The 14994-nt window shown below is 35.6% G+C and overlaps 1 protein-coding gene across 20 annotated transcripts in view; it reads right to left on the bottom strand.

The window, feature by feature from the left end:
• Positions 1-14994, bottom strand: part of SLC4A10 (solute carrier family 4 member 10) — a 391994-nt gene that overhangs the window by 38483 nt on the left and 338517 nt on the right. For all 20 annotated transcript variants that reach the window (XM_065525564.2, XM_065525565.2, XM_005573309.5 and 17 more), the window contains one exon: positions 3806-3911. In XM_065525564.2, the coding sequence (XP_065381636.1) occupies positions 3806-3911 (106 nt within the window). The remainder of the gene's footprint in view (positions 1-3805; positions 3912-14994) is intronic.

Here is a 14994-nt window from a genome sequence, read left to right as displayed (position 1 = left end):
GAATTATTTCTAATTACTGCCTTAGCCATGAGGTGGCAGCAAAGTCAAAAAAATTTTTTTTCTCCAGGAAAAACAGCATTTCAAACAAATATTTTGAAAGAAAAAAAATTATTTTAAACTTACTTTGGTTTATCTTTCTAAAAATTAGATTACTAAAGTATTTTTACATTTCAAAACAGGAAATAATAGTTTAAACGATCCAGTGATCTCATTAGTCCTTGAGATATTCTTGCCCTGAACATAAATTGAATTGCAGAGAGATCTTGGAGAAAAATATGAACTCATAGATTGACCACAAACACAGAGTCTGCCTAACTTCAGGCCTGAAATCCTTGTAGAACAAAAAGTAAATACATTCCAAAGATTGTAGAATAAATCACAAATAGCTACCCTGTCATCTGAAAACAAACAACTAGTAAAATCTACTTGGAGGTGCTAGTTACCCTAAGCCTGAGAGTCTTGAGAAATATAGTTAATATACCTTATCATTGTCTTAAAGAATCTGTCCCCTTTTCTAATTTAACTGCAAACATCTTCCTTGATAGGCAAAGTTAAATTCCAGTTATTCATGTTAAGCTAATGCAGAGCACAGCAACTTGGCTAATTGAAAAACCACAGAAAAATCCCCCAGGCCTTAATTAAAGTTTTAATTTTCCTTCTTTCAAAATGCCGTAAAAATAGATAAGGTGGCAAAAATGAATCCTTGTGTTTTTCTTCCTCTTCTGCACCTGTCCAGAAATGCTAGCAGAGCAATTATTAAGCAATATAATGGGTAGCAAAATGGTTACATAGAAAAAGGAGCTAAAAGTTCCATGATAAACACATTATCTATAAGTTTGTGAGCATCTTTTGTCATTTCTACAGGTATAAAAGTCATTTGGTGGGATCTTGTTCTCAATTCTTAAGAACATAGATGACATTTAAAGGATCCCTTAGCTGTCTTACACTCTATAATTTGCCAATGGCCTGCCTAGTTACATTAATTTAAAGCATATTTGAAAATGTTATTTATTTTCTCTTTAGGAGTAAACAAAATGCTAACTTTAAAAAAGAAAAATTGTGACCTGCTAAATTCAACATTTATTTTCAGTTTTATACGAATTGTATCCCAAACACACACACGGAGGCACACACACATGCACACATACATACATGCACACATACACACAGAGTAAGTCCTGAAATTTAGAAATGAAAACCAAATCCAAATCCTGCTCTCTTCTTTTGAGTCTAACATATGGTTTCAGTTACAATGGGTAGTCAAAAAATGCTTGTTGACAAACTGATTTCTACTAATTACTCTTCAAACACATTCTAAGTTTCAGCAATTCTATAAGTTGGCAAAAATTAAGTTAGATAAAATAAGAAATTAAAGTTGGCATTAGTGTCCTGCCCCTTATATATGTACAAGCTAAATATGTAATTCAGGCAACAAAACACCAAACGCTGGTTAACTGCTTATGAATATTTTAAATCGTGCCTAAGGATTTCTTATAAAGGCTGATTTTTGAGATCATATATATACACACTTAAGTACTCTAGCTTGCCATAAATATTTGCATTAAATAGTAAGATGAAACTGTTTCAAAACAGACATTAAGTACTTTTATCAAATGATTAACACTTACTATGCATAGAGCAGTTTGGGAGAATCAAAGAAAGCTAAAGTTCTTTGCCCTTGCTGAGTTGGCAAGGTATAAATTATAATTCATGAGATATGTAACAACTCAATGAAACATTACAGGACCTGCCAAATAAATAATATGTAAATTAAATGTTATATCACTATTTTAACAAAATTAGTTATAAAAGCCACTAGTTCAGTGCTTTATTAATAAAATATTTTTGATGACAGTATGAACATATTGAGGAAAAAGCATAAAAATTAGACAAAAATTTTAATGGTCTTTTTTTTTTACTTAAACATTACAAGATTGTTTTCCTTATATAGTATTCCCTCTGGTGATAAAGACTGTTTCTGGTCAAGATTAGCAATTATCCATTGCAAAAACTGCTTTTAACTAATGAAAAATAATATGAAAATTTCTGCCTGAATGTTAGCACCTAGTACAAAACTTTTTAAAATGACAAAAAAAGATAAAAAAACCAACAACCCCACAATGCTGTGTTTGCTTCATTTGTAAAATATTTTTCACTATTCTACTTGACCTTAAAACTTACGGTATCTAACTCACAGCTAGCCTGATAACTGTGCTGTATGTCTGCTTCTTAGAACTCTAAAAATTCAGAAGTTTCTAATACATAGAATGAATATTATTATTTAGTATTAAATTATTCACATAATACAAAATACATATAGAATAAACTATCATGTTATATAACTTAGAGATGGGATCATTTGGGTTTTCATATTGAAGAAGACATCAAGAGGCTCTATAAACATAATATAGTCTACCAAAGAAAATGTAGACAGAAGACCCACTACTGATTTCATTAATCATGACCCCATGTCTAAATTCTGAATAACTATAGCATTTTTTTTCTTGATCAGCTCATCAACTCTTTTATTGTTCAGTTAAAATGGCTCTTTGAGTGGAAGCAGCCTGGCAATGTTATTTTTCTAGGAAAAAATAGGTGGAACTGAATAAATGTTAACAATAACAAAACAACAAGAGTAACTGAAGGCTTATTCTACAGAATACAATTAGGGTAAGAATAGAAGTAGTAAAATATAGGACAAGATAGAATTTTAAATAAAGAGTAAGTAATTTGATTTCAATTTTGAAAGAACATGTTCAATAGAGAAAATCAAGAAAATAGTCAATAGATCATATGCTCTTTACAAGAATCATGTTTAGAGTTTTATAATATCTGTACAACAAAAAAGATTTCTATGTTCCCTAACTGGACCATTTACTAAAATAGTATGCATTTGATCAAATGAACTAGAACTCATATAGTTTTTTGCTGATAGTCATAATAAAATTTGAGCCTATATGGGCAGGTAAAGTGGCAGAAGGTTTGAACCTGTAATGTTTATAACTGGGAAGAGTAGAAAAGAAAGTAGGGCTACTCAGATTTTAATACTTATTAAAAGCAGAATACATTTTCAAATTACAAGATTTTATTGAACCAGAAGTATAGAATGCAAATATTGATAGGTAAAGAGGCACAGAAATTATAATAGATTCAGAAAAATAGAGAAATGCAGGTATGAAAAGAAAGAAATTACAAAGCAGAGAAATGCCAAAGGAAATAAGACAATGGCACAGGATTTAACTGTTATAGGTGAAAAATATGTTGCCATGCCCTTTCTTGAGTGGGAGATAACAACAAAATGGAAAAAAGAAATATCTTGTTGAGGGAGGTGCCAGAATTTTGTGAAGAAAAGTGATATTTGTTCCTCCCAAAGACTTTAGTATTGACACTAGAATATTAGAAACATCCCCTTCCCCCCAGCAGATCCGGAACAGCTGGAGCAGCATCACAGAGTAAAGTAAGAGCATTCTGAGTTCTTTACACAGAAGGCAGACTTAGTTCTGCCATATGGTTTCATTTAGGTCAACACCACTCATATTTAATGTGCTTTCAGTCCATCTCAGTCACATAATTCTGTATAAATGAGCTTTTTGAGCAATTCTGGTCTTCTACTAGAACAACCTTAATAATGAAAGATAACCCCAGTTTACTGATGAGCATCTGAAATGATGAAATTAAAATTCAAACACAACTATTAGTTTTATAATATTATGCATTCAAACAAATTTTACTGTAATGGCAATAATTGAGTCACAATGTCAACAAAAGCTCTTAGGTATGACTTAATTTTCAATGTTTTACTTACTGACACAGTTAGATTCTCCCATATTATGTCAGAGGCAGAAATATTGGATTCCCTCCATTCCTTCAATGTATCATTGCTGGGATTATGCGGTTCCACACAGTTACAGCTGAAAAGGCAAAATAGTGTCTTTTGTGAAATAAGTAGCTTTTTGTGACTGTACCAAAGAATAATGTATAATGGCTCCATTTTCTCCAGTCACAGCATTCCTCTATTTGACAGACAAGTAGTTAGGTTATCCTAAACTACTCCACAACAGACTATTTTCAAAAATCAAGAAGGATGGACTGTTAGGATACTAGACTACTCTACAGTGTTTCCTGGAATGAGAGCTCCTTATGATACCCATTTGGCCCTAAATTATAAGTCAAATAGAAAAATGATAAATATCCAAATCTACTGTCACTATGTAGTTAATATTGTAAAATCGTATCAATTAAAATTAAAGGGGGTATTTAATTCATATTCTGAAGATCATTTATAACTGGCATATAATTCAAAATTAAGGTTGGCTGAAGGGAGAACTCTAGGTACCTGAGGATATATCAATGAGAAGAAGATATAGACAAAGATACCCACAAATTAATAGCCTTAGAAGTGAACTTTAATTTACAATTTGTTTTCCAAAAATTCATTTGTAAACTTGCTATTTGCCCTTCAGAAAGCATTTTTGTATAGAAGAATTTAATAAATGGTGGTTGGTCTCCCAGATTAACCCACATACACCACATAACTTATAAGTTCATTGGACCGTTCTTTTAGTGATATTAATTGTACTATAGAACCGAATTGCCATTTCTAAGGTTATTACTATAGAAAAATATCATATAGTTTCTACTTGGTCTGCCTAAGCAACAGTCTTCTGCCTTCTACATCAGGAACTTAGTCTGTTTCACTTTACCACCACTTATTCATTCTTTAAATAGTTATTGTCTATTACAGCAAACAAACAAACAAACCTGAATTGGGCAGTACAGACAGATATGGTTCTTGCTCTCACTAGGGAAATTGGAGGATTCCCCAGGGAGGCTCACTTGGAGACCCCAGAGAAACCTTAAAAACTGAGCTCCTGTCCATGACAGAACAGTAGGTCAGCCACACCCAGTTACACCCCCTACCTTGCTAACCACCAGTAGGCTTTCATTCCTAAGGGTTAAACAGAAACAAGCTCTTCTGAAAGACTTGCTCCATGGCTGATTTCAACCAACCATGTTACACTGCCCCTTGCTTTTTGTAGTTTCGACACAGCAACTGGCTAGCATTCCTTCCTGATAAGAGACCACTGAACATGGAGTGGTTCTGGCCAGTTTACGGAGACTGCATGCTGAGTCCCTTCATGTCCTCTGCTTCACCTTTTGACATATAGAGCTTAATTTTAGTACATTTAAATGTTGTTTCCACCACGAAGTGAACATGGGACATATGTAACAGACATGTTAGCTTACTACACGTGTGCCCCTTCATGAATATTCATAGCTCCTCCTATAGTCGATTGAATATGTATGCTAAACCAATCCATTCAGTATGAATTCCTGTTTCATTTTTCCTCCTTCGAAGCACCTGCTTTTCAGTTTTAACCAGAGGCTCCATTTCCCACTTGCAGGTTGTGATACCCCCTTTCAGAAATAAAGCTCTCCTCCGTAGATTTTGCTACTTTTTCAGTAGACATTATAAAAAGAAAAAAAATTAAAAGTGGAATGATTTTGAGCCACTGGTGAAATGTTGAAAAGGAGAATTCATTTGATTGTGAAGTTAGGAACATTGTTGTTTTCTTTCCTTCACTATGTATTTTTCGAGTTATTTTCTTAGTGGTTGCTCTAAGGCTTATCACATATATCCAGCTATTCTGTTCTAGATTGTTCTGTTGTTTTTTACAATGTCCTGGGACATAAATTGCTCTGGGGGTCTGCTCCAATTAAATTCCAGCCTGTTTGCTGCAGTAGCCTTTTGTTTTTAATTTTTAAAATATAGACAGGGTCTTGTTATGTTACCCAGCCTAATCTCAAACTCCTGCGCTCAAGTAATCCTCCCACCTCAGCCTCCCAAAGTGCTGGGATTACAGGTGTAAGCCACGGTGCCCTGCCTGCTGTGGTCAGTGCTTGAGGTTTGTTCTGACCCAGGAGCGCTCTTCTTAGCTATCTCTTTTCCTGATTCTCTCTCATACACTAGCTGATCTGGTTTAGCTTTTCTTTCATGAAGCTACCAACCTCCTCTTAATTGCTTTCCACCAGAACTTACATTATTTGTGAGAATACCTTTATCTTGAACTTCCTTTTACTCTGCTTCAAATAAAGTTAGTTCCTTTGCAAAGAGCTTCAGTGTTTCCACTGGGGAAAATCTCGGATGCATGGCTTCAGAACTAGGGATGGGGACAGCATTGTGTTCCTCTGTAAGTGACTCCCCTGCTTTGGGAGCAGGGAGCTGAGCATGGGCAATAATCAGAGCCTCATTAATAATTGAGAACCCATACTATTCTCAGTGTCCCAGGCCTGAGGTTGAACCGCCACCCTACGGGTAGGAGCTGGGTGAGAGAAGGAAGCCCCAATCTCTTGGATTCATCTAGCCAGAATTTAGCTTCTGGAGGGGAAGGGTGAAGAGAGACAAGAAATGCTGTCAGCCTTCTCCTCTTGGGAACATACAGTTGGCCTCAACTGGAAGCTGAGGAAGCCCTGTGTTCTTGGCCAAAGTTGCCCAGAGTTAAGCTTCTGTCATGCTGAGCTGGGAGGAGAGGAAGGGAAGTGGGTTGTGACTCAAGTGCCTGGGACTCATTGTTCTTACCAAGATTTAGTACACTTTTTGGAATAAACGTTTCTTCATTTGCTGTATACCCTTAAGAAAATTTCCAGACTTTTCATGATTGCCTTTTAAAATTACTTTAACCAGTACAGTTGTTTCACTGGGGAGAGGGTCTGCCGAGCTTCTTATACCACCATTCTGGAAGTATATACTCATAACATTATTTGTAAAGTGCTACAGAAGTCATGACACTGGAGCCATGGAGAGGGAAGCACTGCACATTAACTTGGTTCTACAGTAAATAATACTTACATAATTATAATTACATAAAGATTTCTACATTTTTAAATTTTTTAGAATCAATCTTTAGGCAAATTACTTAACACTTACCCATGGTTACAAAATAACATATGTTAATAGCCATTACAATAGAGCCGGGGTTGGGGATGTAGAAGGCGAAGAGAATATTGGGAGGAAAAGTGAGAATTATTCATCTCCTCTTACAAAGTAGATTGTAAAGAGAGTTACCTATGGCTGATAGAATCAGAAATGGAAATCTACATATGTTATTTGTGGCTATTTACTTATAGCTACAGAGGTTACAGGGATGATGGAACTTAAGATGTGATATTATCATATTGAAAAGGGAGGTAGAGTGAAGAGGCAGGCTGGGGATGAGTGTAGAAAATTAGCTAAATCCGGTCAGGTGCAGTGGCTCGAGCCTGTAATCCCAGCACTTTGGGAGGCAGAGGCAGGCGGATCACAAGGTCAAGAGATAGAGACCATCCTGGCCAACATGGTGAAATCCTGTCTCTACTAAAAATACAAAAATTAATGGAGTGTGGTGGCAAGTGCCTGTACTCCCAGCTACTCAGGAGGCTGAGGCGGGAGAAGCACTTGAACGCGGGAGGCAGAGGTTGCAGTGAGCAGAGACTGCGCCACTGCACACTCTCCCTGGCGACAGAGCGAGACCGGTCTCAAAATAAAATAAAATAAAACAAAACAAAATAAAAATTAGCTAAATCTATATTTATAAGAGCAAAAAGTAAATTTGTCACACTTAACATTGGTAAAACAAGAAATAAAAATATAAGCATAGGCCGGGCGCGGTGGCTCACGCCTGTAATCCCAGCACTTTGGGAGGCCGAGACGGGCGGATCACGAGGTCAGGAGATCGAGACCATCCTGGCTAACACGGTGAAACCCCGTCTCTACTAAAAAATACAAAAAACTAGCCGGGCGAGGTGGCGGGCGCCTGTAGTCCCAGCTACTCGGGAGGCTGAGGCAGGAGAATGGCGTGAACCCGGGAGGCGGGGCTTGCAGTGAGCTGAGATCCGGCCACTGCACTCCAGCCTGGGTGACAGAGCGAGACTCCGTCTCAAAAAAAAAAAAAAAAAAAAAAAAAAAAAAAAAATATATATATATATATATATATAAGCATATTATTTAGAAATTTAGAGGCATCACTAAAAATAATTTTTTAAAAAACTTTATTAAAAATGTTGCCTTTGAGTGAACTGGTGCTTTTAATTATAATCTTCCTGTACTATTTGTGGGGGTTTTTTCCCCCAGGATGTGTATGGACTATTTTGGTAACAATAAAATGTACTTGAAAAAAATAATTAGTTCTTCTTGTGTCAGCTCTAAGCTTGTTTTCTCATTTCAGAGTGTACAAATTATCTCAAAATCTCTCTTATATTTGCTTTGTCTCTTTTTTTCTCTTCTAAAAGTTTGAAAGGTTTGCAATCATGGGAAAGCCAGTTGAATATTTCTTTTGTACATACCATGCCCTCCTCAATGAGAATTATATGCCCAAGATATTTGGATTATTTTCAACAGCAGAAGGCAGCCTAGCATGTTATAGGTTATAGATTATTATTATCGATAATAATATAAATTATGTAATAATAATTCTTATATTTATTATATAATAAATACTATTATAGATAATAGTCTATAATCTATAATTATAATCTATAATAATAATCTATAAATATCAACTATTATACACAAACTCTGATGCGATTTTGCATGTAATGAATCTTCACCATTTGTATATAAACTGTGAACTCAATTGCTGCATTGGAACAGTCTGACAGAACTGATCCCAGGCAATAGGCCTTGGTCCGTAGTCCTCAGACTTCCAAATAAAGCTAACTTTTAAAAATGTAATTAATTAATTTTGGAGACAGGGTCTCTCTCTGTCTCCCAGTCTGGAGTGCAGTGGCATGATCTCAGTTCACTTCAACCTCCTCCTCCCAGGTTCAAGCGATTCTCGTGCCTCAGCTTCCCGAATAGCTAGGACTGCAGATGATCGCCACCATGCCTGGGTAATTTTTGTATTTTTAGTACAGGATGGGGTTTTGTCATGTTGCCAGCTGGTCTCCAACTCCTGGCCTCAAGCAATCTGCCTGCTTCAGCCTCCCAAAGTGCTGGGATTACAGGCATGAGCCAATGTACCTGGCCTGAAACTTTAAAAGCTTGATTTTTTTTTTCTTTAGTTAACAGGGCTTCAACATATGAATTTGGGTGGGGTATGGAGAAAAATTCAGTCTATAACAATAACTCCCTGTTCTTTACTTCTCCTCCTTAAGACAGAGTAACCTTCAAGTAAGCCTCCACTTCAGGCTGTGCTTTCAGGGGAACCTAGATTGCAGTAAGTTTTGTTCCACGTGTTTGGTAACATTGAAAGCTTAGGCATCTAGGCATTATGCACAATGCTTAATTAACTCAATAAAAAGTTAATGATTGTCATGCAATATACCATGCTAAGTGTAGTGTTGGATAAGACAGATATAATCTTGGGTCTTTCTTTAAATGCAGGAGAAAAATATTAAGTAGCCAATTACACAATTATTTGAATACATCTGTAAAATGTACTATAAAGAAGTCTGGGCTACTAAAAAGATAAACAAATAGGCATCCACACCTTGAGTCTGGGTGTTCAAGGAAAACAGATCTAAAAGAGGAACAGAATTTGGTAAGGCATAGTGTGGGCATGGCAGTGAGGGTGGGGAACTAGAGAGAGCAAACAGCGTTAATGTGGCTGAAACAGAAGGGGTGGAGGAAGAGATGGGGTATGGATCTGATACAGGCAGGGCCCAGACTGTGCAGACTGAGTGCTGGGGGCCCTGGTAAGTATACTGCATATTAAAATAATAACACTAAATAGCCTTTGGTTTGTGATTAACATTGATTATGCTGCCGTCATTTAAGGTCCAGATCATTAACTGAAATGATAGTTTAAATCATATTGAATATCTTTTTTTGTTTTCTTTTTAACACAATGGTATGAGACTAGAAATCAATAACAGGAAGAATTTTAGAACATGCAGAAATATATGGAAATTAAGCAACATACTCCTCAACAACCAGTGGGACAATGAAGAAGTTAAAAGATAAATTTGACAATGTATTGAGACAAATGAAAATGGAAACACGACTTGCCAAAAACAAATACTTTTGTGGGTTGCAGCAATAAGAGTTCTAAGAGGAAAGCTCATGGCAATAAACACTTACATCAAAAAGGGAGAAAGATCTCAAACAACCTATAACATTGTACCTTCAGACACACAAAATAAGGAGAAACTAAGTACAGAGTTATTAAAAGGAGGAAAATAATAATCAGAGCAGAAATAAGTGAAATACAAAGTAGAAAAACAATAGAACTGTTCAACATTCTATTGTTGAAATAGAACGTTCTATTCTATTCTATGTAACAGTAGAACAGCTCAGCTAAAGGTTGGTGTTTTGAAATAATAACAAAATCAACAAATCTTGAGCTAGACCAAGAATAAAGGAGAGAAGAGTCAAATAAATAAAATCAGGAATGAAAGAGGAGACATTAAAACACACTACAGAAATGCAAAGGATTATAGATCCAACATATTGAATAACCTAGACAAAATGGATAAATTCCTAGACACATATAATCTACTAAGGTTGAATCAGGAAGAAACAGAAGATCTGAACAGACCAATAAGTAAGGAGATTGAATCAATTACCAAAAGCCTCTCCCAAGAAAGAAAAGCCCATGACCTGATGGCTTCAGTGCTGAAATCATCAACCATTTAATGAAGAACTAACACCAGTTCCTCTGAAACTCTTTCAAAAAATTGAAGAAGAGAAGTACATCCAAACTCATTTTATGAGGAAAGCATTACAATGATACAAAAGCCAGACAAGAACACTACAAGAAAATATTATAGGTCAATATCCTTGGTGAACATAAATGCAAAAACCTTCAAAATATACTAGCAAATTAAATGCAACAACACAGTAAAAGAATAATTCATTATGATCAAGTGAGATTTATCCCAGTGATGCAAGGATGATTCAGCATTTACAAATCTATAAATGTGATACACTACATTAACAGAATAAAGAACAAAAACCATATGATCATCTCTACAGACACAGAAAAAGCATTTGACAAAATTCAACATTCTTTCATGATAGAAACTCTCAAAAATTAAATATAGAAGGAAAGTACCCCAACACAATAAAGACCACATGTGATAAACCCACAGCTAATATCTTACTCAATGCTGAAAAGTTGAAAGGTTTTCCTCCAAGATCAGGAATAAAACAAGAATGCCTACTCTTGCCAATTTTAGTCAACATTGTACTGGAAGTTCTAGTCATAGCCATTAGGCAAAAGATAGAAATAAAGGGCATCCAAATTGGAAAAAAAGAAATAAAATTATCCCTATTTGCACATAACAATCAGTAGCACTTTAATACCCTAACAACAAACTATCTGAAAAAGAAAATCAAGAAAACAATCCTATTTGCAATAGTTACCAAAATAAATTTAAAATACATAGGAATAAATTTAATCCAAAGGAGGTGAAAGACCTGTACACTGAAAACTATAAAACATTGATCAAATAATTGTCGAGGACACAAATAAAAGGAAAAATATCCTCTGTTTATGGATTGGAAGAACTGATATTTAAAATGTCCATACTAACCAAAACTATCAATAGATTCAATATAATCCCTGTCAAAATGCCAATGACATTTTTTTACAAAAATAGAAAAAAGCAATCCTAAACTTTGTATAACCACAAAAACCTCTAAATAGCCAAATAAATCTCGAGTGAAAAGAACAAACCTGGAGGTATCACAATATCGAACTTCAAAATATACCACAAAGCTGTAGTAAACAAGGCAGCATGGTACTGGCATAAAAATAGACAGAGACCAGTGAACAGAATAGATAACCCAGAAATAAATCTATGTATTTAAGGTCAAATGATTTTCAACAAAGATGTTGACAGCATACAGTGGGGAAAGGACAGTCTCTTCAATAAATGGTGTTGGGACAACTGGAAGGAAGGAAGGAAGGAAAATGAAAGGAAAGGAAAGGAAAGGAAGTGAGAAAGCAAGCAAGCAAGCAAGCAAGCAAGCAAGAAAGAAAAACAAAGAAAGAAAGAAAGAAAGAAAGGAAAAAAGAAAAACAGGCAGGAAAGAAAGAAAGAGAAAGAGAGATAAGTCACATATATACATTGTGGAATACTTTTCAGGCTTAAAAAGGAACAAAATTCTGTCATTTTGACAATTTGGATGAATTTCAAGGACATTATGTTAAGTGGAATAAGCCAGGCACAGAAAGACCAATACCTTGTGATCTCACGAATATGGGGAATCAAAAAAGATTGAACTCATGGAAATAGAAAGTAGAATGGTAGTTATCAGGGGCTCAAGGAGTAGGGGAAGAAAAGATCAGACCTAGACACATCTAGAGCAACTGTAGCTCCAACTCTCAAGAAATGGCATTAAAGAAAAGCACTTCAACACTGAGAGGTCTTTTGCAGAGTCAGTGGACCAAACTCCTTACGGTAGTAAAGAATTGTGGTAAAAAGATCCTATACTTTGCATTTTTCCAAAGAGAAGTAGGAGGCAGATCAGGTGAATCCTGAACTTCTAGAACCACCACAGATGCCTAATCCATGTCATCATCCATGTAAAAGTTGCATTTTCCTCCATGATCCCGATAGTGAGTGCCAGTTTGGGACTCAGAGGCAAGTCCTAATGGAAATAACCTTTCATACTTAATAAAGATACCCAGGTACTAGACTAATAACTAAGGATAGTAAAGCTCAGTAGCATGTCCATAGTCTGAAATGAGATGAGTGCTTATTTTAAAAAGTAGAATCTAATGTCTCCATATTGATCTTGAATCCTGCTCCAAATGGAGGCTTATAGATTATAACCATGGCAGCAGCCTCCCTCAAAGTGTCAACTGGGTCTGCAATGTCTTGTTCTGAATGTCTTGCTTTGGTTTTACAGTAGTGGCAGTGTTAGGTAAAAGGCATTAGGTGAACAAGCAAGGATCATAGGTCCTCAAATGTCTTGCAACTGTTCTTCTCATACATATCTGAACCTACCAACCTCAGTCTGTAAGCCAGTTCACTAGTAGTATATTCCCTTAATGGGAAGACTCTCCCAAATTGATTTCTCTGTTACTTTTTTCTCAGAAAAAAAAGGCCCAACACCATAAGAGTTTGATGGGAAAACAATTTCATACTCTGAAAACCTAGTGTAAGTATATTTATTAATGATAAAAAGGAAACTAAAATGCAAAATAGGGAAAATATGGCAAATTTCTGGCAGGAGTATCATAATAAGAGAGAACTAGCATTATAGTGGATATATACATGAAATGCATGTGTGTGTACATAAAGTATATGTATATGTACTTTTATAACATCTATAAAACAATTTTATTTGAAGATAGGTTGGGAACAAACACATTAGTCCTTTGATCTCCTTTATATTACTACCAAGGGTCACATCTATAGAGATTTAAAACTATCCCATTTTTATATTTTAGCAAAATCACTGTCAGTTCTTCTAAGTTATCTTACCCACCCAAGTAACAAAACCAGAGCAAATTGTAAGTTCTATTCATTTGAATAGTGGATTAGTAAACTGAAGACATAACTGATTCTAAATTAATTTTTTTAAAGCACCATCTTATGCTTTTACTCTGATGTATCCTGGGGGAAAACAATCTTCATTTAAAAGAAAATTAGTCATTGCTTAAAGATTTAAAAAGTATTAACACATTTTTAAAATAAATAAAAAAGGATGGATTGGGGTGATGCTTGGCTCCTGGGAACCAGTATCATGGTGTTCAGCTGTAAGACTGGCCCATTCATCCTCAACAGCAACCTGGTCAATTTAGGTACCAAGTAACTCCAGATGCTGGAGCTGATTATTTGCAACTGGATGAAATGTATAGGTATTTTGTTCCCAACATCACCTTTGGTCATTCTGTGGTAGAAAGTCCCTGAAAGAAACTAGGTCAGAATCCTGTCTTCAACATGCACAAGATGATATCCAGGCCAGAACAGCAGCTGAAGCCAATGGCTGTGGCAAGAGCCAATCAGCCAATCATCTCAGGATACTGAGAACACAGGGGCTTCGATTAAAAACATGTGGAGACCAGCCTGGCCAATATGGTGAAATCCCCTTTCTACTGAAAATACAAAAATTAGCCAGGAGTGGTGGTGCACACTTGTAATCCCAGCTACTCAGGAGGCTGAGGCAGAAGAATTGCTTGAACCAGGAAGCAGAGGTTGCAGTGGGCCAAGATTGTGCCACTGCACTCCAGCTTAGGCGACAGAGCGAGATACATCTTAAAAAACAAAACAAAAACATGTGGCAGAATGAGATGAAGATTAGATCTTACCAGAGATCTTATCTACTTCGTCAACTTTGCTGGAAGGGCAGGTTATTCAGTGATTTCCCTCCTTTCTTAATCTTACCTACCATTTTTAATTCCACCTACCATTTAACAACATTAGATAATGCTGTTGTGTTAGCTCTGAGTAGAAAGGAAAAGTATTACTTCTATAATTAGTAATACTCAGTAACACTGAATTACTTTCATTAGGAGGTAATATTGAGTTGAATACTGATTCTGCCCCTTTCTGGCTATTGATCTTAGCAAATCACCCAACCCCTGAGTTTCTATGAATTCATTATATAACTAATATAATTATAATATAAATTAATATAATTTATTCAGTAAGTATAATTATAACAACTGGGCAGGATTTGTTGAGAATTAAAAGAGACACCATTCTATATATAATGGTATATAAAGCTTCTAGTACTATTCCTAGAGTTTCATGGATGTTCAATACAAACTAACAATCATACAACTTTGTGTTTTATAGGTTAAAAACTACTTTGACATAATTGCATTAAATCTGCAGATCACTCCTATGAGTGGTAGGAGAGATTTTTGTTCTGTTTAAAAAATGAAGAAACTAAAGCTCAGCACAGGTTTTTCCCATGGAAAGAATCCAGTAGGGCATGTGATTTCTGGACTGTACTCTTTACAAATGGAGCCTTTGGGAGGTAGGTTAAACAAAGGAAGGTTCTCTTACTTAATTTATTGTCTTTTTTCCAGTCTAAATTTACCCTGTAGCAGAACCAGATGG

Source organism: Macaca fascicularis, chromosome 12 (assembly GCF_037993035.2).
Source record: "Macaca fascicularis isolate 582-1 chromosome 12, T2T-MFA8v1.1".
NCBI lineage: Eukaryota > Metazoa > Chordata > Mammalia > Primates > Cercopithecidae > Macaca > Macaca fascicularis.
This window is presented reverse-complemented; position numbering and strand designations above follow the sequence as displayed.